We start from the raw sequence: 27,500 nt of genomic DNA, 5'->3' as shown, positions 1-27,500 counted from the left end.
GCAGATCAGTCTGACGTGAGCCAATGAGAAGGCAGAACAGCAGCTTAAGCTTTGTACTCGAGCTCAGCATTCATCTTGGTGTACATCTCGTAGATGGCGTCGATGGTGGCAGTGAAGTTGACGAGAAACTGGCGCACTCTGTCCAGGCAGTCCTCCTCTTTAACATCACGCCCTTTAGACAGCGCCTTCAGGAAATCTGACTTGTAGGGCGCAGCATATAGCGCAGCCTAGAGGAAGACACAGGAAATGATTAGCACAGGTGTGTCTAGTTTTCAATTAGACAATTCTATTTTGTCTTCCAATTATTGTCCTACACACGCTTTTAAAACACAACAAAACCACAGTCTACTGCTGTCTTTGATTATTCAAACTATTGTTCCTGTGGTTTATTGTCTGGTATTAAATAAATACTACAGGATAACTTTAACCTGATGTCTATTCACTGTCTGTAGTGAATGTATGATTATAACACATTAGACTTGTCAGACTAGTTACAGTTACATGAGTGGTCACGTCATCTACAGGCAGGTAATGTTTAGAGGGATAAATAAAAATTCAGAAGCAACTAACCAGCATGCAAACAGAAAAACATACCTCAGAATTTTACCGCACAAACTGATCTAATTTGATTTAAACTTCATTCTTTAACTTCTAGCTTCGTTTATACAGAATACAGAGGATGTAAGTGAAATGCTAGCCAGACATTCTTTTTGTATGTGTCAAGCTTCGGATAAGCGGTAGAAAATGAATGAATGAATGAATGAATGAATGAATGTGCCAAGCTTCAATAAGAAACCAGTGAAGAAAAAGTCCACTGTGAATTTGTACCTTGAATTAAGCAGTAATAAATCCTGCATTTTTGTGTACTTCATGTTGGCTCATGAGTCTGAGTTTCATAAATTACCTGTTGCTTTAAATGAAGTCATATTGAAGCAATGGCAACTTCTACCAGGAGCTAATGTGTCTTTCACATCACAAGTAACTGACTTTTTTCTTTCGTGAATTTTTATTCATGTTTGTTTAGAGGAGATTATCTGAGTTCCAAAACAATGAACATTGTATAAAGGGTTCAGTGACTGTACGCTATGTCAGAGATGGATAATAGTGACCCTGTAACATGCTCTTACTTTGAAGAGTTTTTGCACAAACCAGCTGTGGTACTTTCTCAGCGAGATCTCATAGGCTTTAGTGACGTTCACTCGTATCAGGTTGGGGTTGTTCTCATCCTTCTCACCGTCCGCTAAACTCTGCAAGAGGACCTGAATGAAGCGCAGCCCCCTGAAACCATGAAGGACACACGTTCATCTGTGAGAGATTCTTCAAATACTAATGCATTTTAACAGGAATAAGAGAGATACCTGTAACAGCAACAGGAACGGGAACAGAAAAATAGACACAAAGGGGAGTAGCAATAAGTACAGGATGAGGAACAGGCATGGGAACAAGAGAAGGACTAAGAATGGGGAAACTCATTGGACCAGGTATATTGATTAAAACAGGACCAGAAACAGAAAATAATGGACAGGAATAGAAAAAAATGAAGTAGTTAGTTAGTTAGTTGCTATAATTTACTGCCATGTCAGCTACTGAGGCTATCTTCATGGCAAGAACGATTAATAAGAATTAAAATAACCTAATCTCACAAAGAAATAAATATAGACAAATATAGACAACTTAAATGAAATTTTTTACATTAATATATGACAGAAACTCTAAAACTTTTTCTGATGAAACCTTGTAAAATAGCTCTTTAAATGAATTGGCCTCATAAAATAACCTTCTGTGGTCATTATGCACAGGACAGTCCAACAAAATATGCTTAAAAAATGAAGTAAGAGAAGAGTAAGGGAAGATGAAGAGAAAGGAAACTTGAATTGGAAGACGAAGCAAAAAAAGAAGTAAAAACAGGAATAGGAATAAATAAGTCTACTATACTTTATATAATGTCTCTGAAATATGTGACAATAAAAGCCACTTAATTACTGATATAATTTTACTATATATAATTTACGATATAATATTACTGGTATAATACTTCAGACCTTTTGAGCCACATGAGGGAGAGTGTTGCTCCGACTCTGGGCCACTCGGCCGTGTACATCTCCTTCTCAGCCTCCAGGATCTGCTGCAGCGTCCTGTATCGACTCGGGTTGGTGTCATACACAGCCTTGATTTTCTTAGAGGGGAAAAACATTGCCACACATGAACCAATAAAGTTAGCAAAGCCTGTTATTCTGGATTTTGTTGTGCTGTGTCTAACAGCTGATGTGCACTCACAGTTATGTTTCCAGCGATGTCGGCCTTAATAGGGGCAAAAACAGTGGAGCCGAGACAATCTGCACAGAGACCAAATAAAGTGAGGCCTAACTGCTTCAAGTAACTAACACATGCATGCGGTTCAGTCATCATTGGGCATTGATTAGAATACTCACAAGCCCAAGACAAACATCTAGAAAAGTATAAGTCAAGGTTTGGTATAAAGTGTCAAGAAGCAAACAATAGACCATAATGCTGCCAGCACCATGCTTCATATTGCATTGCTTAACTATTACACTGTGTAACTATTACACTATTTAATGCTAGCTTTAATATGTGGCTTGCTAACATTAACCTGATGTTGCATTTAGAAAGCTAGCTAATTGAATTTGATTTGAATTTGAGTTTTTGAACAGTAGTTTTTAAATTACTGTTTAAACAGAAAAATAAACAACACTCAGTACACAAACCTCTTAGATGCTAATCTTTGAGATTTTTTTCTGAACTCTGAGTGACCTACAGTGTTTGGTGTATGAAATAAAGGGCTGAAGTATGTCTCTGAATAATTAAGGACGTTTAGAGAGCATGACAGATTTGTGAACGCAGTGACACAGGGTCATGAATTTTTCAGAGGCCCCACAATGGAGAGGAGCAGGTTATCATGGCAGGAATCAGGAGCTGAGGTTAATGAGCTTAACGTATACATGAATAAAAGCAAAAGACTTGTCGTAACCCAATTCTGTCAGACAGAACGTCCAGTTCCTGCTCGCTTTCATAAGCAATGAATAAGTCTACACAAGGGGAAACTTCACAGAAGTGTATGAGCTTCTTCTTCCACTGTGGTTTAGTAAGTTCAAACACTGAGGTCCACTTTTCTGATGCTAGCTTACTTTTCCTGCTTATTGACGTGTTATTTCCACTGGGTGAAAGACAGACTTCTGGTTTTGTTTTTTTAAATACGATTTGTGTGATTTGATCAGACACTCATTTTTAAAGAAAAGAGAGAATGAAGCTGTGAATGTGATTGGACATGCTGTTCTTTACAGAAAGGAGAGAAGCTGATGTGATCGGAAACTCCCTTCCTAAATGGACGTAGTATCACTGATGTGATCAGACACTTGTATCTAAAAATGAACAAAAAGAGCTCACTTGATTGGACATTTGGTTCATAAAATGAACAAAAAGAGCTCATTTGATTGGACATTTGCTTCTTAAAGGAAAGGAGATGAGCTGATTTGATCGTGACCTGATGTGCAGTGTAACAATCAGCTGCACAAAAATGTGAAATGATCCATGTTATCGAGTCTAGTCTGAATGTAAAAATGAGCCTTACTGCAGCTACAGAATGTGCAACATTGTGACAGTCAAGTGTCCAGTAAACTGGTGTTTATTTGGAAGCATGTAGGTGAGCAGAAATTTAGAATGAGCCCCATGCAGTTAAAGTCAGATGTGTCCTGAAAACTGATCACCAGCGTTGGTCTCGCTGCGTGTATCCTGCAGGGACAGTGAGAAGGCCGGGCGCTGACAGCCTTCACTACACAGACTGTTGTCCACCCTGCACCGGGCCGTGTCCTATTACGCAAAAGTTCTTCACATTGTCCCTCTGCAACCTCTCTCTCCTCAGTGTGAATGTGTTCATTATAAGTGAAGCATTTTGACAGCATTCACTGGATGAACAATGGACAATGTTTCATGCTTTCTCTCGTATGTTCTGCACAGTTCATGCTCGCCAACAAATGCCCTCAGCCCACCACACACACCTTTGTCTGTGCTTACTCATATTACACACTAATTATACTGCTTTAACACTGGGGTGTCAGAAAGCTGGAGTCCCAGAGGGCTCTTGTCCTGGTTAGTTTTCTGCTAATTAGCAGCTACACTGGTCCAGGTGTGTAAACCGTGGTGTGTATCCCAGGGGTGTATCCAGAGCATGGTGTGTGTCTAACTCAATTTAATATGCCAACACAAGTGTTAGACTTAAGCTGCAACTAACAATTAGTTTTGCCATTTTGATTTCCTTTTTATTTAATCAAACATCAAATCAGATTTAAATGTACAAAAAAAATCTAACACATTAATGTTAAGAAACATTTCATTTGAAGCTTTACCTTAACATCATTGTTTTTCTCAGAATAGAGCATGGATAACTGCAGCTAGTCACTCTAATGTCATAGACATTTCTTTATACATCAGTAAAATATGTACAGTTTTGAAATGTTGGACTGGTAATGTTAATGAATTAACCATAACACTGATGCTGATTTATTGCAGGTGATGCACAATGCTCTGGTTATAACCCAAACACACTTCAAGTGCCATTCTGAAAGTCTCTCCTATATTAGACCTTAGTCCAGAGCTAGTAATGTTCTTCATACTATAACTCCATTCTCTGAACTCTGTCTCTGGGTTGGAACACTGGCACAATGAGGCCTGGCATCTAATCCGGATGTCTGGTTCAGGTAGTGAATCCATTAAAAAGCGGTTTTCATATGCATGAACAGCACAAAGCAGCTTGGATGGAGCCCACAGCAATCCGACACCCTGCCAATCAATTTTCTCAACTTCAAATCGAGACCAGATGATTAAATTACCCAAGCAAACAGGCCTCTTGACTGGCGAGCGATTCGGGGAAATCCGATCCAAATACAAAAAGTGAATAATAGCAGTTCAGATCCTATTGCTTTTCAGCGAGTGTCACAATCAGGAATGGAAAATCCCACAAGGCTGCAAATCAAACTAGACATTCAGGTAAAGTATGCAGACAAAACAGGTTGTTCCTTAGGGACTAACAAAAAGGAATAAACTGATTAGAGACCAATAGACATGAGCTAATGGTGTATTTTCATATCATAATAAGCCTAACGTTTTATCTTTTTCATCATATCACAAATGTATTATTTCTTTTTCAAACTTAAACCAACTCATCTAACAGAATCATTGAACCGTGTGTTGAATAAGATCAGAGCAACTGAACTCTCACGAGCAGCTGGTTTAATTTTAACTAAAGTTCAGAGGAAGTTCATAAAGCCAGCAGAAGAAAGGATAAAAAAACAAAGATTTCTAGACTCCCTGTAGATAATTGGGCTTACGATCTTCACAGTTCCTATTAGTTATAATGCAGTTATAACATCACTCACAGCGATTACAGAAGAATCTGGTGATCGAGGAATCAAACATTGCACTCATGTTGATTATTCTGCATTCCGAAAGAGTGAAAAAAATAAAGTAATCCCAAAATATTGAGTATAGAGATGACCCAGGTTTATCCTCATTTGTTTTTACGTCAGATGACGCAGGTCTTTGGGACTAAAACTGATTAAAACATTTACTTTCATAATGGCACCATGACAACACTATAATTCCTAACAATAATAAAGAGAATGAACATTCCTGAGTCTGTGGCCTGGCTAATGTTTCCCTTTTCGTTCATCTCTTTCTCGTCTTTATGAAGCTGATGAATGTGATGAAGATTTAGCAGTGATTACAGATCTGAGCAGCAGATTCAAAACATTAACCTTAAAAACATTACATGTCAAGATTTAGCCTTAAGCTTTGGTTTAAATAATACTGATGTGTTTGGCTGATGAATCATCTCAGATCCCTGAGCTTGACAAGGTTGTAGTTTATGACTGACTATTTTTATGACTGAAATAGTGAGAATAATAATAAAACCATGCTCTGTGGGGTGATGTGATGTAGGTGTCTCCTACAAACTTACCAAAGAAGGGTGGAAGGTAAGAAACCGCCTCCAGGAAGGGTCTGGTCTCTACCTGTTTGTCGGCTGGGAGCTGCCTGAACTGGTGCTCCATTAGAAGAGCCATGACGGCTGGGAAACAAAAAGAAACTAACAAACAAAAATAACTGCTACAGTGAAGTCAGAGTTTAAACGTGACGCTAATAGGAAACATAGAGATCTCGCGCCACCGCTGAAAGCCGATTATTCGACTGTCTTCTGTGTTTAGACGAATAATCGGCTACAGCAGCAGCTGGAAGCTCAGTGATTATTTCACACAGCTGCAGCTTTTATTGAACAGGTGTACAAATGGAGAGCCAATCAGATTCGAGTGGGTGGGGCTTTTGGTGTAGTTTGACCTGTTCTGCAGTATTCATAGACTATCAGTTTGTTTTTAATAGTTTTTCAAAACTGATTCATTTATTATTCTAAAAGATAATTATTCTAAAAGATATTATTCTAAAGGTTAATAAAGCCTTTCATGTACCTTCCCAGGTTAACACTGTACATTGATGGTTTTCTCTTCAGTGACAAGTAGAAGCACATGTGGTGTGTTTATTGTCAGACCATACTGACTGTATAGGTGTAATGGGTGTAATGTTAATATAGTTTTATTGGAACAAATAATCATAATCATAAATAACAGAAGTATATACAGTACATTCCTTAAAGGAACTTTTCAGAGATAGTTTTAAATGTCCTAAAAAAAAAAATTTTAAATCTCATTCAGAAACCTTCCCATAAAGCCCAAATAGTCATGTACTTTTTTTTTTTTCAAATGATCCAGTATTTATAACTTTACAGTATAGTGCTGAATGTCCCTTTAAATATTGTGTATAATGTAAATTTATGCTGTACACAGTTTACACAACTTAAAGTTTACTGAAGATAAATAATTGTTAATCAGGGGTTGAGAAGTATTGTATTTCTGCTGGTTTGTATACTTATTTTTAACTTATTTGATGTGTATGTACTGATGATGCTTTTTGAGGTGTGCAGTGATTTAAACACAGCAGATATAATCCTAAAGCACAAAATTAAAGAAGCACATTTCTGAAAGTAAGCTTTATGTCTAAGCTTTACTTAAAGAAGTTCTTCACGATATTATCTACTAGTCTAACACACATTTACACTTTTCACATCAGATACCGTTTTAGTATTTGACAAGCTGTAATAATAACATAAAAAAGAGATTCATTATAATGTTTATAATGAAAGCTTTATATAAATATATATATATCTATAAATATATATCTATATCTATATATATATAAAACATCTTGTGACGGTTTGACCCTCACCGCGTGCCGTACCGTAACTAGGAAGTATGTACAGTAACCAGGAGAAACGGAGGTGTGTGTTGATTTGTATTTTTAACCGTTAGTCTTTGTGTTTAGTCGATTAAGGCCACTTTCAACTGAACAAATCTTTCCAGAACCGGCAGCTGTAGACTGTGAAGAGGTAAGAAAGCAAAAAAACTTGAGATAATCGCCCCTGGATCTTGTTTATTTAGCGCTAATAAGCTAATTGAGCTAATAGCCGTGATATCAGTGATAAGTGATGATGAGAGTTCAGCATTCAGCAGCTTGCACAGTGTCACAGCTTCATGTCTTAAACATTTTATTCACTCCTGCTGTAGATCCTGTTCAAGTGTGGCTTTTATCTCATTAAAACATTTAAGTCCATGGATACCAGATTAGAAACAATTTTAGCAATGTCTGTCATGGTGTAAGATGTATTACAGACACAATAAATACTGATCAGCAACGTATCTTTAAATTAATCTTCCCATTTAATAATAATGATAATAGGATTTAAAAACTCATTAAGTGTAGCCAAGGATACTGTAGAGATGTTGTAGAGATGATGGTTAATCATAAAACCGTGTAGTAATAAGATGAAGAATAAAAACAAATGATAAATCTATTAGAAACAAAATAATGCTATTAAAATGCATAGACAGACCAATGAGGAAACTCAAACTCTGTACACAGCGTGACGTTTGTATGTGACTTTATCTTCAGGCTGAACGATGGCATTACCTACTCTTTCCTCACACTGGCCCGGACGAATCCGTCCTCTGGATCGTCAGTTGGCACGTCAGAGAGAACAGGAGGCGCGACGTCTCCAACAGTGGCAGGCGCACTCACAATATTTTAAAGAGCAGAATGTTCGCAGCAGTAAACAGGCACACTGGAGCTCCCGTCAGTCCTATCAGCAGAGGTAATCACTGGGTCAGCAGGTGAATCAGTTCAGAGATCTTCTCCTAAACCCTCAAATCTCATTAAACAGTTGTTTACATGTTTCAGCCTGGTTTTATTGTAACAAACAAGAATCCTTCAGTGTAAAAGATGTACTTTATGAACTCCTGTTTAGTGCTGCAAGTGATTTTAGGTTGTAAGAATGAACTGATGATATCAGTGATGAGTGGTGAACATTTTATTAACTCCAAATATAGTCACCTTGAATTTCCATATGTTCTCTCGCTTCTGGGTGTCAGCATGTCGGCGTTCCGACGTGAGCGCCTGCAGGAGGAGAGGAGGAGGAGCGTGGAGGTGCGCAGGGAGCGTCTGAGGAACATGCTTCAGGAGGAGAATGCACAGCTGGAGGATGAGCTCCGAGCCTCCGCCCGAGACAGGGGTGCCACCCTCAGGCAGCAGCAGGAGAGGGCAGAGGATCTGCGAGCAGCCCGAGAAGAGCGCAGGAAGAAGGTGATATGGCTTACATGTCGCAGTACACCAAACAGTACTCGTATTTAACTCTTAATACTGTTGTTTTCTCTCTTTGAAGATCGCACAGGAGCTTCTGAAGGAGACCTGGAAGAAGAACAATCCAGAACTGCGTATGGTGAGTGTGGGAAAGACTGGATATAGCATCCATGTGACCTCACGGTGCTGTGAATATGGTGATGTCACCCCCTACCTAAGTATAGATGTGTGTGTGTGTGTGTGTGTGTGTGTGTGTGTGTGTGGTGCAGGTGGAGTCAGAGCTGCATAAAGATCATGTGGTGAGCCAGTGGCAGGTGCAACAGCAGCACAAAAAACAGGTAAAAATGTTTGTTTTATATTATTGAGTCTTTTTTAGATTCTAAAAAGATGACTAAGTACAAGTGATTTTTTTTTGATGACGAGGCGCTTATTGCTTTTTTTTAACCCCAAGGTAGAGGAGCAGAACATGCAGGAGAGGCTGCGTTTTGAGAACGAGTATGAGAGAAGCAGACGGGAGGCACTGGAGAGGATGAAGGAGGAAGAAGAGAGGAGGAAGGAAAAAGAGAGGGAGAGATTCGAGTTTCTGCGTCAACAGATGGAGGAGCTCAAAGTCAGAGATGAGGAGGTGAGTTTAATATTAAAAATGTAAAAAACACTCTGAAAACAAACCAGTTAATTCTGCAATTTATGTTTCCAGTACATTTCAGATCTTATGAACATCGATGCAGTCTGTGGCTTAATTGCTAACGCGTTTGTGTGTGTTCTAGAGTCGGCGTCTGCAGCAGGAGGAGGATGCTCTGCTGACCAAGCGGTTGGAGGTGGAGCAGCTGGAGGAGGACAGGAGGAGAGCCGAGGAAAGCCGGAAGAAATCCGAGTTCGGGTGAGACTGAGACGGTGGTGTTTGTGCTTTTGTGACGATGTCACAGTGTGATGTAATAGTGATTTAAGTGCTCTGACTGCTGGTGTTCCTGCAGACGTTTACTGAGTCGTCAGTATCGAGCACAGCTGAAGAGACGAGCACAGCAAGTCCAGGAGGAACTGGTGAGTGCGACACCATGGAGACGAATATCTTCTATACTAAAGAAATGACCAACACTGGGTAAATTTAGCTGTAATATAGGACCGTGCTTGTTCTGTTTCCCTCATCTCTCTTGTGTCTCTCTTTTGTCTCCCTGTATGTTCTCAGGAGGCGGATCGGAGGATCCTGGCTGCACTGATGGAGGGTGAGGAGGAGGAACGGAGGGTGGAGAGTGCGAGGAGGGAGAGGGCGGTGGCTGATGTGGCATGGATGAAGAGAGTTCTGGAGGAACAGCTGCAGCTGGAGAGAGAGCGAGAAGCAGAGTTTGACCTGCTCTACAGGTGGGGACGGGGCAACGGTTAGGGTTTCATTTCTATTATAGCTCAGGGTTTCAGTAAAATCACAGCACATGCTCATGGTTTCACCATGTAACATCACCGCATAGTGAGGATTTAAACTGTTTCCACTTCCTGATTATAATGTTTCGTCTGATGTCATCATCTATGCTGTAGCATAACATTAACAACAGAATCCATCACAAATGTCACTGCTCTCCCAAGGCCAGTATTTATTTAAAATACCCTGTGTGTGCTTGTGTATGCTTGTGTGTGTGTGTGTGTGTGTGGTCCAATCAGAGAGGAGGCACAGAGGGTGTGGGATGAGCGTGAGGCTCAGTGGGATAGGGAGAGGAGAGCCAGAGAAAGACTTATGCACGAGGTAAACTATACCTCAGACACAACAGACTATTGACATTACCCCTGTAGAGATATTCAGAATATGTTCAGTGTCTGATGTGTACACATCTGTGTGTGTTCATGTCACAGCACTGTAGAGGTTTTAGGTAGTTGTGTGTGTGTGTGTGTGTGTGTGTCAGGTGCTGAATGTGCGTCAGGAGCAGCTGCATGAGCGGATGGAGGAGAAGCGCAGGGCTCGGGAGGAGTGCGAGAGGAGGAGGGTGGAGCTTCTACAGCAGCTGGAGGAGGAAGAGGAGGAGAAACGACAGCACAGGGAGCAGCAGGAGCAAAAACGCACCACACGCATGCAGGACATCAGCACTCAGGTGCGTGTGTTTTAAATATTACGCCTCACATTTGCAAAATCAAAAGTTTCTCAACAAAATGTCAGATTAAAGCTCATAACATTTCTTTGCATTTTGAAAAACCACAAGATCATTTATGATTGTGTTCCACTCGAGCTGGTGCTCAAACACTGTGTGTCTTCACTTCAGGTGGAACAGAGACGCAGGGAGCAGTGGGAGGAGCAGCAGAGGCTTGAGCAGGAGGAGGCGGAGCTGAAGGAGGGGCTTAGGCTTGAGGAGGAGGAGCTTCGGCTGGAGACAGAGAGGATGACTCGGCGTGGCTACGAGGAGAGGGTGAGAGCCTCAATAACACTGTCCTCCTCGTTGTACATGAAGTTTTAATGATAAGAATATTGTGCTCAGAATACATATATTGTGCTTTTGAATACTAATTGGTCCGAAGTGTTGATTCATTTCTTATAAGAGCAGCTCTCACAGTAACGGAAGGGGTCTCTGCAGTCCGAGGTAAAGCTGTAACTTCTCTGACTCAAGGTTTGTCCTTGTTGCAGATTCGCAGCAGGCCTCGTTCAGCCTGGACATGAGGAGACGAGGACACACCCACCCTCGCACTGATGCCCTCCGGTGTAGTTAGTGGTATTTCTGTCTGTAGCACAGTGGCTCAGATCAGGTAGTGTGTGTGTGTTTGTGAACAGTGGATCAGGTGTGTGTCAGGACACAACACTCTTCACTCACATGTACTGTGGTTTATCAATAAACTGTAAATATATAAAATAACTGATTTGTCAGTTAGTGACAGTTCCATCTGTCCTGTTTTTTACAATTTGATCAGCATCCTACGAGACTATAAACACTTCGAAACAGCTGCTTGATAAAACAACAGTCAGTATGCTGAACAGCAGCGTTTTATAGTGTTTTACAACACCAGGGTGTGTCGTGTTTAAACCTTGTGTTAGATCACTGTTGGCTGGCTTTATAGCAGAACTCAATGTTTTATAGAAATAAACAAATAAATTGTCTGTGTTTTGTATCGCGGAAATGTTGTGTATTCATTTCAGCTTGTATTTATATCATCAAAAATCTGTAATTAAATCTGTTAATTAATTATTTATTAATATATTCAGGCACATTTTTAAATAAGCATCAATACATTAGTGTTGTTATAACAGAACACTGTTCAGGATGTGTGGTTAGAGGAGAATCATTTCACGCTCCTGTGTGGTTCAGTCTGTTTCTATTAGAGCAGTATTATTTCTATTGCAGGAATTACTTCAGTGGAAGTGTATTTCAAAATCACCGTCTCTTCTTTAAGGAAATCTTTTTGTTTCGGTTTTATATTTTTCTATAATAAGATTGAAGTAATAGTAATAATAAGTCTCATTGTTTTCTATATTAGTATTGAAATGTGAAATGAATTAAGGAAATATATCACAGGGTTTATCCAGAATGATGCCTTGGCTGCTTGAGTCTCAAGCTTTTCACGAAGACAAACTTTTTTTTAAGACAGATGTGTGTCAGTGTGTTGAGTGCATGATGGTAGAGATGATAAAGATTGAAATCTACACCCATGATATTTAGTCACAGTGTTGCTGTACAGAAAATAAGTGATCTGGAAATGAATAACAATACTAATATACCGTTCTGTTCATAGGGCTTGGTTTGTATGTAGCAAGATTCCAGTGCAAGGTCTTTAAATTCCAGAAGCACACACTGTATACATGGAAGTGATTATTATTAGTAATATAGATTCTCAGTGCTAATGTATAAAGGTGTGTAGAATAATACACACACATCAACATCTATCTAGTTCTGAAAAAAGTGAAGCGACAAAAACTTGAACCATTTTTTTTGTGCTTATGTTTGTTGTTGTGATGTGATCCAGCAGGAGGAGCAGCAGGGGTACAGAGTTCAGAACGCTCACGTTTACCTCATCATCCCACTTCACAAGAAATCACACCACATTTTGAGTAAATAGAATACTAACCATGTACAGCGTTACTGTAGAAGCCTTTAATGTGCCAAAAACACACAAGGTACCATCAGTTTAGAGTTTGGAATTGTTTGATAAAACCCCAAAGGAACCTGTTGTGTTTAACCTTTAGTTCGTGGTCCAGTTTTGGAGGGTTCTCACAGGTTCTCTTGGCCTGACAGGAGTTCTACTTTACTCTTCCATGGTTTTCCCCAGAGGGACAACTGAACAACCCTCAATTGTTCTAGATTCCCTGAGATTATCTCTGTACTAAATGAATCAGCTGTGAGGAGGCTAATCTTCTTAACAAGAGTTTATCTACGTGTGTGTATGTGTGTGTGTTTGTATTTGTGTGTGTTTGTGTGTAGGGCAGAGTCTGAAGTAGTGTATGTCAGCATCTGTGTAACCACATAAGCCCTGCTAGAGAAAAGCTGCTCAACATCTCCACCACACACACACACACACACACACATTTTATGAGTAAAACAAATACACACACCTAGACTTGAGATACACACATTCCATGTGTGTGTGTGTGAGACCAATAACACACTATGACCTATAATTCACATGCCTCTAAACCAGACTGACACATATTATTGCGGTTGTGTGTTTGTGTGTGTGTAAGAGAGAGAGAGAGAGAGAGCGAGTGAGAGAATTTTAGCAGCTGTGTGAATCAAGATTTACATTAGGGCGGTGTGTTTGTCGTGTGTTTTTTGTCGTGTGTTTTCTGTGTGTTTTATACAGACATATTGAAAATTAAAATATATTTCAAAATAAGTCAAGAAACTATAGAATCTGCATCAGAAGTGTGTATTGTACTACCTGTATTTGTGTGAGTCTGTGTGAGTGTGTGTGTGTGTGTGTCTGTGTAAGAGAGAGAGAGATTTAGAGAAGGATTTGGTGGGAATAAAGTCTTCTGTCTTTAAGCCGGTTTTGAAGAAGTGTGAATGAAAACAGATAAAAAAAGTTCTTGAGGTTTCCTGGATCTTTTAATCTCTCCTGTTTCTGGATTATACTGGATTATAAATTATTATTATTATTGTCCTCAGGTCCACATTTTTATTCTTCATCCTCAGCAAACAAGAGAACCTCCTTATCATTATTATGAGCATCAAGCAGAAGGAACTCATATCCCATCCATCGCTGTGTAATTCATCAGAGCAACACCAGAAGGCAGCAGATCTTTGTGAATAGATCTACAGTTAGTGACCTCCAGGGTTTATTTGCGAGTGAATCCCACAACCTCAAAGTGAAGGCCAGTGTTTGTGCTCAGTGTCACAAGCAGGAAGATGACGGAGATGAAACCTGATGTACAGTGAATGACAGAAAATTTTTCTGCCAGGATAGAAAAAATTCTCAGAAACAAAAGGTCCCTGTTAACTTGATGGCCATCACATTAACATGTAAATATTTTCACACAACAGACAGTGTAGAACTTGAATGGTTTCTACACAGTAACACAGGACTGAAACACACAGAGATAAACTGGTGGCATTTTTATATACAGATAATAATGAATTCAGAAAGAAAGGAACTATATGGCAAGCTTTACAGTTCAGAAGATCTATATATAGACTAAAGAACCTTCTGAACTGGTGTAACAAACTTTGATGATGATGATGCATCTTTTTTCTGCTTTATATTAATATATAAAAGCAGGAGTAACAGCCGTCAGAGCAGAGTACCGAGCCCTGAGATTTCTTCATGATTTACATTTTGGTGAGTCCCAAATCGCAAAGCCGCTCACGAGTGATCAAAGCAGCAGCAAGATCTCCGGCCTTGGTGTGTTCTGTGTGTGTGTGCGTGTGTGTGTGTAGTCAGTGCCAAGGCTCCACAGAGAGAGCAGCTGCCCTTGTTTTTATTGCTCCTTGCCTCCCTCCGTCTGAGAGGAAGAGCGAGAGCGGGGGATGAAGAGATAAAGAAAGATGTTTAGTAGTGCTTATGCATTTCCTTTGCCCTCTCTCTCTCTCTCTCTCTCTCTCTCTCTCTCTCTGTCCATGTCTCACTCATGACACCTCTCACTCCACAGGTGCACAGACCAAAACATGAATTTTAACACCTAGAATAACAGTGGATATCATTAATTGGTACACCTAACATTTTCCTCTAAAGCATTTAAAATGAACAGATGAAAAACGTTCAGAAAAGGAATGAACACAATTTTTCCATTTCTTTTTTAACTGACATTTTTGTTGAACATTTAGACAACTTTTGCATCTTTATTTTATATCAAAGCTTCAGTATAAAACAACAGAACAGCTCTCTCTCTCTCTCTCTCTCTCTCTCTCTCTCTCTCTCTCTCTCTCTCTCTCTCTCTCTCTCTCTCTCTCTCTCTCTCACTCTCTCTCTCTCTCTCTCTCTCTCTCACACACACAGACATATGGCATGAGAGAAATTCTGTGTCTCTGACTGACCTTTGTCACCCATTCCAGAGTTCGTTCAGATTTATGAAAGGCTGTTCATGACACACACTCACTGCTCTCACACACACACGGACACACATGGAGCCAGACACACATTCACAGGGACAATGACCTAGAAGGTCACACCATTTAATTAAGGAACTCGAACACACAAACCCTGCTTCTTACACTTCCTCTCTCTCTCTCTCTCTCTCTCTCTCTCTCTCTCTCTCCCTCTCTGGAACAGACAGCTGAAGAGGAACAGACATGAGCTAATTAACGACTCCAACACAGAGGCAGTGGAGTAGAACAAGGAGAGGAGGAGGAGTGAGAGAGTGAAAGAGATAGAGAGAGGGGAAAAGTAAGACAGGTGTAGTGACACTGTCACTGTAGGTTTTAAACATTAAGACACACTCTCACCTCTCTCTTTAACGCCTCCTCTATGTAAAGAATAAAAGGTGTTGCTGATGTAGTAACATATGGATGTGGTGATGTTACTGTTAACACCCTGTTCATTATTTTCCTTCTAACAGCACATCCTGTACTGATTAATTATTCTGATGTTAGCATGAAGCATAAGCTCCTCTGTTCTAAACATCTACAGAAAGTTTGACCTGTAACAGAACGCCTTCCCCCAATCTGTTCAGGACCCATAAATTAGGTGTAATTAGCATCCTGTTGTGTCAACAAGCAACCTGCCTCAGGACCAGCATCTGGCCAGGGTTTTGAAGTCCAGTTAATCTAATAACGTTCAGCAAAATCTTGGAAAACCTGCAGAATATTCAGATTATCAAATACCAATATATATATATATATATATATATATATATATATATATATATATATATATATATATATATATATATATATGTATATATATATATATAAAATAGCTTTCTTTTTATTTCAGTCTTTGTTTTAAAATGAAATCCAAAATTCTGCACCATCAGTCCAAACCTGCACGTGTGAGAGATTTTATATATCGCTGAGCCTTTAAGGGAAACCGGTAAGCTGACTAGATTTCCTCAAACCCCAGTTAAAGTTGCACATGTCCACATTATCTGTCTTAGATGTCTAAAAAACCTTCAAAGACATTCACTGTTAGATGTGAAGAAGTAACGTAAAAAATACTATCAAAATAACACAGCACACAGAGATGGAAGTCTGTAAATAAAGGACACAAAGTTTCACCCTCTTTATTAAGAGTTATGAATGTTTACAAGTAACGAAAAGATAAGCAGACCCACTGACAAATGCAAAGTGTGTGTGTGTGTGTGTGTGTGTGTGTGAGACCCCTCCACCTCCCACACACAGCTATGGAAGTTTTAACATGTTTGTCCTGCCAGAGGAAGAACAGGACAGTGAAGTGATCCACTGCTCCGTGTGTAAAACAACCAGAAATCTGAAGTCAGCTGTGAATCCTGAATGTTGATGAACAACAGGTGTGTCTCTCGTTCTCTCATTCAGGAGGAGGTGACGTCCTGTCAGTTAGTCGTGCTGCAATGATCCTGATTAGCAATTAGAGTTGCTTCAGCCTGCGGAGTCTGTGTGACCTCGTGTTCTCTTTATCTTACACACAGTCTGTTGTGTCACTCTTAGCACAGCGCTTCTGTGGACTTGACCACTGTTGCAGCTAAATGGAGCTATGACTACATCCACACGTTCAATTATCCACCCATCCCTCAAATGATTCATCCTTCTAATTGACTGTTCATCATTCATGCATCTAATTATCCTTCTATCAGTTTAAATATGCAGCAACAATTCTTCCTTGCATTCAAATATCCACCTATCAATGGACTATCTATTTATCTATCCAGCTATCCATCCATCCTTCCATCGATTTAACCATACATTAATTTAATTAGTAAGACATAACAATCCATCCATCCATTTATCTATCCATCCATCCATTTATTCAATTATAGAGCTATTTGTATCCATTCATTTGATAATCCCTGCGTCTGATCATCTGTTCCATCTGTACATTCAACCATCCACCTGTCAGACCATGCAGGCACGCATCCGTCCCGCAATCTATCCATATAATAATCCATCCGTCTGTCCAACCATCCATTTGTGTATCCATTCAACCATCCCTCCATCTATTCAATCATGTTTCCATGCATTCAAACATACATCTGAATATCCATCCATCCATTCATTAATTCATTCATACATTCATCCATCCATCCATCCATCCATCCATCCATCCATCCACCCATCTATCTATCTATCAATCCACAGAAATTAGGGGTTCAGGCTGTGACCACAAAACTTACTGTGAGTTCTTACTGAAGAGTGGCTTGCTGTGGCTAAGTATTAAATCTGTAACGCCTTTAAACTTGCACACAGTTCCCACATCTCTGTGATCACCGAGAGCTCAACATGTGTCGAGAAGTTTGTCACAGACCTCAGATTAATCTGTAAATATCTCTCTCTCTCTCTCTCTCTCTCTCTCTCTCTCTCCATACTTTTAACTGAGTCCCTCAGTTGCACCTGCTGACAGCTTTTTTCTAATCAAGTAAAAAAGCTAAAAAGGAAAATGTAATGTTGCTTAAGATAAACTGATAAATAGATGAGAGGAATGAATAAAAATTCTAGTAGCGTGTCAGGGGAGGTCAGTGGAGATGAGGTCAGATAAACCTGTAAGGGAATCTGTCCTTGTGAGTTTGATGATCTCATTCAGCTCGAGGATTTAATCCACCTGCTTTCATGAGAATGCAGAGTAGAAAAATGGAAAAACTCTGAAAAACTCTGTATAATCATACACTCGCTAAAACTGTACACTCGATACAGTCACACACATGATACCATACTAAAACTCCTGTAATGCACTGGCTATTATCACACACATAGTATAATCACACACATGAAATAATCATACACATAATTATACACGCGATAATCACACACATTATAATCACACACACACCTTATAGTCACACACTGACACTGGATGGGACACTGGGTATTATTTGCCACTCACTATAATCACACACACACATACACACACACACACACACACACACACACACACACACATTATAGTCACACATAATAATCATACACACCTTATGCTCACACACTGACACTGGATGGGACACTTCTTATCATCACACACACACACACACACACACATAAATCACACACTCGTAACAATTACACACACACACATTATAATCACACACTGCTAGAATTTTTCTAGGACAATTAACTGATATAAATATATTAAAAAAAAAAAAACACACACACAGCCTCAGATCTCAGCGTTACAGTCTGATTGGATGAAATGAACCCATGCTATGAATTTTGGGAAGATCTGAAAAAAGAAAACAAATGGTCTTTTTTCTGTTTTTTTCCATGTTGAATTTTTCTAATCTCTCTCTCTCTCTCTCTCTCTCTCTCTCTCTCTCTCTCTCTCTCTCAGGATTTCCTGGAAGAGAACAGGATTAGCAGATTGAGAGTAATGTCTGTAAGTATGAGATCTCTGTGAAGTGTATAAATGGGAGCAAGCTGGTGATTACAGTGGCATCACTTGAGACTGCTTCTGTCCAGTTCGCAGCCGACACTGCATTTACTTTTTCTCACTGTGATGCTTGCTTTGGACCTTCATCAGTTTCCATCTAAACACAAGCTAGTGAACTTTGTTACCCCAGTGTTAGGCTAGTGTTAGAAATGTTGCTAAGATTGTGGATTCTGTATTTTGACCCTGTAATTTGAAACGTTAACATTTTTGCACTGTATAAATACTGCATTCTGTGTAGATACGGAGAAAGGGACGAGGGTGTGTTTCCTTTCCTTTTGTCTTAGAAATTCGAAAGTTAGAGTTTCTTCTTGTTTCTTAACTCATACCGATGGTCATTTTCCAGCAGCAACTTTTTTTTGTGCTTCAATACACTGTGTTTAATACAAAATGTCTAATCTGGTGTCTGGTGTCTTTCATTTATGTTCTTGTCCTTGCTACCCACTGAAAAATAGCATAATATTAACATTGTTTTTTTACACGTTAACAAAAGTGGTTGTTACAATATACAATATACAGGGTTTGGACATATATCCCTTTTTTTTTTTTACAATCACTATAACACACTCATTATGAACACACACTCATAATAATCACACACTGCTCAAATACCTGTAATGCATTTAACAGGAACTTCGTATCTCAGCTTTAGAGTATGACAGACAGAAAGGGCATCACTGTGTATATCTTGACTTTCGTTACTGAGGCTAATCCATACACAGACATGCAGGTTTCACCTGAATATCACACTCCAAAGCTGTGATATGAGACGTCAATTTACCCCCTATAATTACAGTCATTAAACTGTACTAGTATTATTACATAGTATTATTAGTATTACCTGAGCTTTGAGTCTTATATTTCAGCTATAGAATATGATAGAGAGAAACAAAGGGCATCACTGGGTGTGTTTTGTTCCCAATAATCCAGTTTTTTATTTTATTTTCTTCAATTTTTTCACATTCTCAAAGCTGATTAGGGAGCTGTTTTCAGGCTATTTCTCCACTATAAAGATATAGAACAGAATTGTATCCAGCTTTACAATAATGTCACACCGAATATAATCACACACTCACTGTAAATGCCCCAGTCCCTGTAACACCGTGTGAAACACTAACACTGTACCTGATTGTAATCACACACTCATTATATTCACCTACAGTTCTTACGCACTGCTTCAAATCAGACACATTTCATGATCTGTGATGAGAAGCCATTTTCCTCCTGTGAGACTTTTCTTCTATTTTTATGGAACACAAGTATCAAATTTAAATAGGTGGGAAACTGTTGTGATGTAAGAGGCACATCACGCTGGGTTGAATGCTGGGGACAGGAACTTCATCACTCCAGCACGCTGTTGATTATTTTTCTGTCACAGCACGGCACATACTAAGAGCAACTAAAACTGAAAGGAGCGGCTGAGAAACTTTCGTCTATATGAATAGGAAGGATGAAAGCTTTGTGCAGTTCTGTTTGCTCGTGATGGTTTTAGCGGTATGAAAGGTTTGATAATGTGAACCAGATTCTCACAAATATAATAAACACATCTGGTGCATCAAACGCACCTTACAAGTCAAACACAACACCGCACACCTGGCACACTTGTCACACCTTAAACACCTGTCACGACACCACACATGTTACAGAAAACGAGTCTGCCTCCATCTGCCCAAAGACATGAAATATTAAAAACAACAAGGATTTATTCCCTTCAGAATTTACTCTGTATCTTCTGGGACTCGAGCGCTTCAGCTCTTAAAGCATTTCAGTTTCTAATCGTTTTTGTAAACATCAAAATATAGACACAAAAAAAAGACACAATCACACAAGTCAGGGTTTTAAATAAATTCTCAAAATCCATTTATTTATTTTTTTTGCACCTCAAAACAAATAGGGAATGACTATTATATAGAACAACAGGAATGTACCAGAATCACAAAAGAATTATTTGTCTTCTCTCTTTTTTTTTTTTTTTTTTTTGTTTTGGTTTGAGCTCAGAAAAAGCAAATAAAGTTACCCTTCATACAGTCATAATAATTGCACTTCATAAATCTGGACTGCTTTTTGCCTCTGGCAAAAACCCAAACTCTCTCTACTTCCCTCTATCGCTCTCTCTGTCTCTTGAGTTTAGGAATTCAATTTTCTAATAAAACTTGACTGAGGAAAAAAAAGCGAATTCAGCACAGAGTGTTGTGGCATCAATCCAATTTCTCTTCTTATTTTTCTCTCTTTTTTGCTTTTGACTTGGTCCACTCTGTCAGATAAGTGCAGCAGATTCACAGGGACGTTCACAGCAGGAATATAGGTTTCAGTGTTAGAGAGAGAGAGAGAGAGAGAGAGAGAGAGAGAGAGAGAGAGAGAGAGAGAGAGAGAGAGAGAGAGAGAGAGAGAGAGAGAGAGAGAGAGAGAGAGAGAGAGAGAGAGAGAGAGAGAGAGAGAGAGAGAGCTAGAGAGCATCCCACACCTTGACTCTTCTCCATTAGAGAAAGAAATCAAGGCTTGGAGAAAAATGATTGTTTCACCTTTTGGGGAGAAAAAAAAATAAAATAAAACAAAAAATAAATTATAAAATGGATCGACTGATGGATTCAGCATTTCTCTCCTGTTTCAAGCACTTTGCTCTTCCATAACTCCTTAGGATTAATTAGCAATGGGAAATTAGCAGAACCACAAAGAATCTACGAAGATATAATACAGCAAATTCACTTAAACCTGAAGAGTAAATCAGAGCGTCTGCTGCAGGTCTGACCGAGTTCACATGCTAATGATAAGCAGATGGTTCTGTGTCAATGACCACGGACTCTTTTGCTTGACCACTTTGGAAAAATTGAACTCAAACTAAATTTCCTGTTGTCTGAACGTCATGAAGGTGATGGGAAGTGTATGAACACTGTGCTAAAAGCATCAAATATTAAAAAAAAAGAAAAAAAAAAAAGACTTAAGTCAAGCCAAGAAAATGAATTTTTGATAGATTCTTCCTGAATAAGTCTGAAATAGTAAAAGGTTGCATTCATTTTTGATTAAATAAAAACAGTTGTTGGTCGTAGACTAAAGTGAACAATCAGAGGTGCTAAAAAAAAAACAAAACAGCAAAAAAAAAAATAAAAAAAAAACAACTAAACATTCAAACCAAAGTGTTATTAAAGCCGGACCTTCTATTGTGACGTACTTCATTCTCAGTGTGAACTCAGGAGCTGTGTCATGATCAGCTCTCTCTCCTTCAGTGGACTCAGTGTTAGTTTATCATGAAACAAAAGCAGTGTTCAGACCTGATCAGTCACTAGATTTTAGCCAAAAAAAGAAAAACAATCAAACAACAAAAAAAAGAGAAAGAACTCTTAAAAACCGTTAAAAAACTAAGACACATCTTTCTCCTTAGCAGCCAATACATCTCTTATACTACAGATATATAAACCAACAAAAATAAATTCAAGTTTTCAAGTTTCATAAATACATTAAACTCAAACGAACTTTTCCAGCTTCTCAATCTTTCCACAAGGTTTTTGTTTTTGATTTCCAAAGCAGTGCAATTTTCATTCATAGCCATAATTATGCTTACAATTAAGTTATTATATAATGGAACATCCTTAAAGAACACTACAGCGTTTCCTCTGCAACATTTCATGTGATAACCTCTAGAAGTGTGTGTTTACATTTGAAGCTGGAATCTTCTTCACTGTATGGAAAGTCATTTCCAGATTAGACAAAACAGATTTTTATCACCTACAGAACTCTGTCCAAACAGACCACAAGGAGAAAAAAAAAAATTTAAAAATGAAAGGAAAAAAAACAAAACATAAAAATCCCTGTTGGCAAAAAAAAAAAAAAGATTCTCATGCGGGATCTCTAACTTCTAGTTTCCTCCCAGTCTTCAGCCAGAAGCATCCAGATCTTCCAAATTTGTTTAAAAGTAACACATCCCAAAAATTGACACCAAATCCACAAATCCATCTCCAGTTTGATTGGAAAGTTCTCTTGTTCTATCTGTAAACAGGAAGTCGAACGTGTGCATGCTGATGATCCAGAAGTCGTGGTACTGAGATGGTTTCATAACCTTTACCCAACATCTGCTCCTTAATACACGGAGGGTGTATGTCATTGATCAGGTATTCCAGCGACTGCAAACTGCTGCTGAGAACAGAGGCATTGCACAAGCTTTTACTCGGCAAACCGCAGCAAATGCCTCCTGAGCTGTCTGTAGGTGCGTGTTGGTATTGATGGTGGTAGTGATGATGATGAAGGTGGTGTTGATGAGGCAGGAAGCCCAGCTCCTTCTGCCCAATGGTTGTTGTCCCTGGTGCCAACTCCTGAGGGTTGTAGCAGTCACTTTCTGGGGTGACCATGACACTGTTCCATGGTGGGGCAAAATACTGCCCCAAAGCAAAATTCCCTTGCATGGCTGCACAGTTCAATGGTGAGGAGCTCAGTTTGTCGAGGCCACCTCCTCCGCTCATGCTCGTCATTAACGGGAATGTCCTGGAGGAACACGATGCCTGGGATCCACCCACTAGGATGCTTGGACCACAAGATTCTGGCGACTTGCTAATCGCACCACTTCCACCACTTCCACTGCTGTACATCCTCAAAATGGCTTGGTGCTTCTGCTGCTGCTGCTGCTTCTGCCACAGGATGTATTCCAAACTCTCTGAATATGAAGCTACCTTTGCTGTGTCCCCATTCTGTCCTGCTAGTACTGTGCCAGAGTATCCCACGTTGCCTTGCGGTGCCAGATTTGACACATAACTCCCCCCTGAGATGGATGAAACCCCAAGTGCAGTGGTACCTTGCTTGCAAGGGCTGGGATTGGAATTTGGGTTCGTGGGAACTGTGGAGACTTGCTGGAGGGCCTGGGCTTGGCAGTGCTGATTGATCTGGTAAATAATGCTCTGGATTGATGGGAGATTTGACTGAGAGGACAGGTTTAGCCCCCTCGTCCCTGCTAGAGGGATGACAGACCCAGCAACTGTCACGTTGGGTGGCACAGTAAGAGTTGTAGTCTCAAGGGGCTTTGGAGGTGCCCCGTTGAAGCCCACTTGGTAGGGAGCCACTGCTAAGTGGGCAGGAGAGACCTTAGACCGCCGGCCCTCAACGTTCTTCACCACAGATTTTGCAGAAGCAACAAATGATGATGACAATGAAGATGAAGATGATAATAATGATGATGAAGAAACTTTGACTACGGCCAGAAGGCCCTGATAGGCACCTGGTTGGAGGTATGGACTATAACGTTGACCCGTTGTGTCATAGCCATTCACTGTGCGGTTAAGATGCTTGTGCTGTGGGACCCTGATGTTGGTAGGAAATATTTTGATGGACAGCGGGCTATTAGCTGTCTTCTGGGCATAGGCATCCAGTTCTGCTGTGCTCGGGTAGCGTGGAGTGTGGACAGCCATGCTGGGTTCACCTGAAAAAGGAGGAAAAGTTAGCGTTAATGCCATCTCCATTGTCTTTAATTCTACCAGAGCCAGTACTTTTGTTGAATGTGTTCAACTCTAAAGCTCTCTTCTTATATGCTTTGGTAATAATGTACAAGTGATTTTATTGTGTCAAAAAGAATTTTTCCAAGAGCTAAATAAGTACATGAAAAATACTGACAAGAAGGAAAGAAAAGAAAGGAAAGAAGGGGCAAGGAAATGTCCATAAAGAGCTCCACAATTACAAACAAGTTCTCGCAAAGTGTCATAGAAAAAGTAATGCCGGTATTTAGGTTTACTGAAAAAAACGGGTCAGTTGTTACTATAATCACTGGACTACGGTCCTGGCAGCTGTGACACTGGATGAGAAGAGAAGGTCATCATGTGACCCAACAACAAACCTTGCTTTAAATCTACAGAAAATTTGTACATGTAAAAATGTTTTGTTTGAAATCTGGAACCAACTCAGGAGAGCAGAGCGCTGCAAATCTCTCGGAACTGATTCTAGAATGTTCCACATAACCAACTTTCCACTAGAATGTCTTGAATGTTCAGCTGGCTTTTGTGTCTGCTAAGATGCCAGATCACTGGGCAAGACAAAGTATGTGTGTGTGTGTGTGTGTGCGCATGTGTGTGTATGTTCAGTTTTCTATTCAGCCCAGGTGCAGGAGAGAAGATTCGATAGTGTAATTATCCGTCATACTGCAGGTGAGCGGACACACAAAGACTGCAGGTGCTGTTCGTGGCTTAGACTGAAACTTTTAATGGAAGCTTTATAAATTTCCCTCCATCTATCATCGTGTGTGCTGCTTTATCTCTTGCGCTCTGTGCAAGTTCATCCTCAGCCAAATGGATCTTTTTTTTTTTTTTTTTTTTTGAAAAACTCAATCTGTGGAAATCCATCAGCCCCTCAGCCACTATTAAATCAGAGCTTTGTGAAATTAATACTGACCCCAGACTGGGTTACACACTGAAACCAGCACCGGTGTGTGACAAGGGAGAGAAAAACCTTTTTAATTATAGTGACACAGCTGACATTTCTATGTATGGCTGAGTTTAAACCTCTTCTCTTAGCCATGTTCTGTCTTACCAGCCGTCTCTTTATACTTCACAGCAATGACAAAAAGGAAAAAAAAAATCTTTCAAAATTTGAAACATTCTCTGCAATTTAAAAGCGAAAAGGTGTAAACAGGCCAGCTCTTACATCATAATCCAGTCCTATTTCTAATATAAATGTAGTTACTTCTAGTAAAACTATTTGCTCCTTCTGTGTGAGAAATTAAGCATGTAATGATTCATGTGAGAAGCATCATTTCAGAAAAGCTCACAGAAGTTTAATCAGGTTCAACCCTTCAGGAAAAAGACAAAATTATGAGGATAATAGGTTATTTATATTTGTACAAATTGATTCGGTAAAATCCTTTAACCGATCTGACGTGACAGATTTGACATCTGAAAAACAACAACATGGTGGCTTGCAGTTCATATCTGAGGTACGCTGAGGCACTGTACGGAATTATAATACATTAAACGTTTAAAGACACGTGAAGCGTCGTTCATCACGGACTCAAAGTGAAACGTATCATTAAGATTATTTAGCCAGACATTAATCACGGTAGAGGAGGCATGGCCTTGAACTAAACTAAATGAAAAATAAAACTACATACTTTTAGAATACTGTTTCACTTCATTTCATACTGCAGTGTTTAAAAAACAGACTGAATTTCTGGAATTTTCTACACGAGTGTATTGAATGTATTTGGTATCAGAAAGAGAAACACATCTAGTGTTCATCACATGTGACATTTTCAGTGTTAATTGAGCGGTCCGGGTGTGGGATTAATCGTGTTCAGGATTTTACAGGTCAGCACAGCGAGGACGGCTTCCTCCGCACCACCCCACCCCCACCCTTACCCCAGAGTCCCGAACAGAGGAAAGGCTGCGAAGGTGAAGGGCTTCTGAAAGATTGGATTTTAACGCCGTTATTCAGGCAATTTCATGGCTGCTTAAACCCGAAGCAGCGCGCATGTCGTTTAGCGCCGATAAATTGAGTGCCACAAACGACTCACAGCCTTCTGAAAAAAAACTGACATTTTTATGCAAAAGTCCTAAAATTGAAGCAGCACGAAGGATTCAGTCAGCAAATGTCAGCGTGCCCTTGAGCAGAGCACAGTAAGAGGTAAGTGTGAGGGAGTTGTAATATTTTGATGCGACTTTTAACAGGCACTTTGGTGCTCATTAAAGCTTCCAGAGAGGACCAGTGCTGATAATTCAGTCTGCTGATGTGCCGAGTCGGCGTGTCCTCCGTCTCCTGGTTAATCAGCTGTATAACCCTTATTAATACGACAGCTTATTTATTATTACTAATTAACTGTCACATGTCTCATATATTAAACTTTTACGCTATGACTAATAACATCACTTCAAGCTCAATTCTACCACATGCTTCAGTTTTAGCTCCCAATTTAACTCCAAATCAGGTGCTTGAAGGGTCACCATAGCAACAGGTCAAGTTGTTTAGACTGTATTATAACAAGACATGGAAGATGGCTAAAGATTTAGATTCGTATCGACGGCAACATGCTGAATGGAAGTTAAATCGCTAATGTCTACAAAGTGAGCAAAAATAGCAGTCACTACACCACCACAAGAGACAAACTACGTGTTAGGTTGAGCGTGGTGTTAGAGAGATGTTTTACTAAACACATCATGATGTGAAGATTCGTCTCTTAAATTGGTGGAAAAGAAAAGTGGCTGTGAGTAAAAGAGCTATAGAACATTGCTTGTGCCCCTGAGATCACTGCTTGCATGGATGTATACGATGTCATTACTAATTAAATACTTGCACTTGCTGTGTGTGTGTGTGTGTGTGTGTGAGAGAGTGTGAGTGTGTGTGAGAGAGAGAGAGAGAGAGAGAGAGAGAGAGAGTTGTGCTAGACTGCTGTCGCTGCCTAATTGGAGGTGCACTAACTGGGTCAGACAGTGCAGGAGCCATCACACACACACACACACACACACACACACACACACACACACACTCACACGTAAACATATACACATAAATATACACAAACACACGGCTGTCCAGCTCTCTCTCTCTCTCTCTCTCTCTCTCTCTCTCTCTCACACAAACACACACACAGAGTCCAGTGCCACAGTGACAGCTTGCGCTTTGATGTTTCCCGACAATCAAATTCCATGGAAAAGGAGTGTGTGTGTGTGTGTGTGTGTTACAGTACATGCAGACTGACAGACAGATTTATTCCATTTGATCTACACACTGAAACACACACATGACAGAGCAAACCCTCTGACCTACACTATTCCTCCTTTTTCTCCTGTCATCTCCTTTCTTCCTCTTTTTCCTTTCATCATTTCATCATTCTTTATCCTCCTTTCATTTCTCGGTTCCTTTCTTCTCTATAGCTCAATCTT

General features: G+C 39.8%; 3 protein-coding genes across 5 annotated transcripts in view; 1 reads left to right on the top strand and 2 right to left on the bottom strand.

The window, feature by feature from the left end:
• The window catches only part of gltpa (glycolipid transfer protein a), a 6,946-nt gene extending 688 nt beyond the window's left edge, over positions 1-6,258 (bottom strand). Inside the window, exons 1-5 of the mRNA XM_060883466.1 lie at positions 5,975-6,258; positions 2,278-2,336; positions 2,043-2,176; positions 1,128-1,278; positions 1-227 (exon numbers count right to left, since the gene is read on the bottom strand). The exon at positions 1-227 is cut by the window's left edge and continues 688 nt beyond it. Coding sequence (XP_060739449.1) covers positions 45-227; positions 1,128-1,278; positions 2,043-2,176; positions 2,278-2,336; positions 5,975-6,077 — 630 coding nt within the window. The 5' untranslated portion in view covers positions 6,078-6,258 and the 3' untranslated portion in view covers positions 1-44. The remainder of the gene's footprint in view (positions 228-1,127; positions 1,279-2,042; positions 2,177-2,277; positions 2,337-5,974) is intronic.
• Positions 6,259-7,297: 1,039 nt separating this feature from the next.
• tchp (trichoplein, keratin filament binding) lies at positions 7,298-11,781 on the top strand. 2 transcript variants are annotated; one of them, XM_060883153.1, is made up of 13 exons: positions 7,298-7,342; positions 8,014-8,212; positions 8,490-8,700; positions 8,780-8,836; positions 8,967-9,035; positions 9,149-9,322; positions 9,465-9,577; positions 9,672-9,738; positions 9,884-10,056; positions 10,351-10,432; positions 10,590-10,775; positions 10,944-11,087; positions 11,303-11,781. In XM_060883153.1, exons 2-13 carry the CDS (start codon positions 8,022-8,024, stop codon positions 11,333-11,335), a joined length of 1,500 nt encoding a protein of 499 aa, XP_060739136.1. In that variant the 5' UTR covers positions 7,298-7,342; positions 8,014-8,021; the 3' UTR covers positions 11,336-11,781. The 2 variants fall into 2 exon arrangements, with proteins under 2 accessions (XP_060739136.1, XP_060739135.1); XM_060883152.1 differs by having other exon boundaries at positions 7,304-7,450.
• A 9,282-nt stretch (positions 11,782-21,063) lies between these two features.
• fam222aa (family with sequence similarity 222 member Aa) overlaps positions 21,064-27,500 on the bottom strand; it is a 17,866-nt gene continuing 11,429 nt past the window's right edge. For both annotated transcript variants that reach the window (XM_060883854.1, XM_060883855.1), the window contains one exon: positions 21,064-24,055. In XM_060883854.1, the coding sequence (XP_060739837.1) occupies positions 22,632-24,055 (1,424 nt within the window). In that variant the 3' untranslated portion in view covers positions 21,064-22,631. The remainder of the gene's footprint in view (positions 24,056-27,500) is intronic.

This window comes from Tachysurus vachellii, chromosome 12 (genome assembly GCF_030014155.1).
Source record: "Tachysurus vachellii isolate PV-2020 chromosome 12, HZAU_Pvac_v1, whole genome shotgun sequence".
Lineage (NCBI taxonomy): Eukaryota > Metazoa > Chordata > Actinopteri > Siluriformes > Bagridae > Tachysurus > Tachysurus vachellii.
Note: the sequence above shows the minus strand (reverse complement) of the source record. Positions and strands in the feature narration are given on the sequence as shown.

What these genes read in the sequence shown, in the direction of transcription:
- tchp (XM_060883153.1), top strand. Translation starts at nt 8,022, where the DNA reads ATGGCATTACCTACTCTTTCCTCACACTGGCCCGGACGAATCCGTCCT. An exon ending in AACAGCAGCACAAAAAACAG is followed by an intron (nt 9,036 to 9,148) that starts GTAAAAATGTTT and finishes TTTAACCCCAAG; the next exon opens with GTAGAGGAGCAGAACATGCA. An exon ending in TCAAAGTCAGAGATGAGGAG is followed by an intron (nt 9,323 to 9,464) that starts GTGAGTTTAATA and finishes TGTGTGTTCTAG; the next exon opens with AGTCGGCGTCTGCAGCAGGA.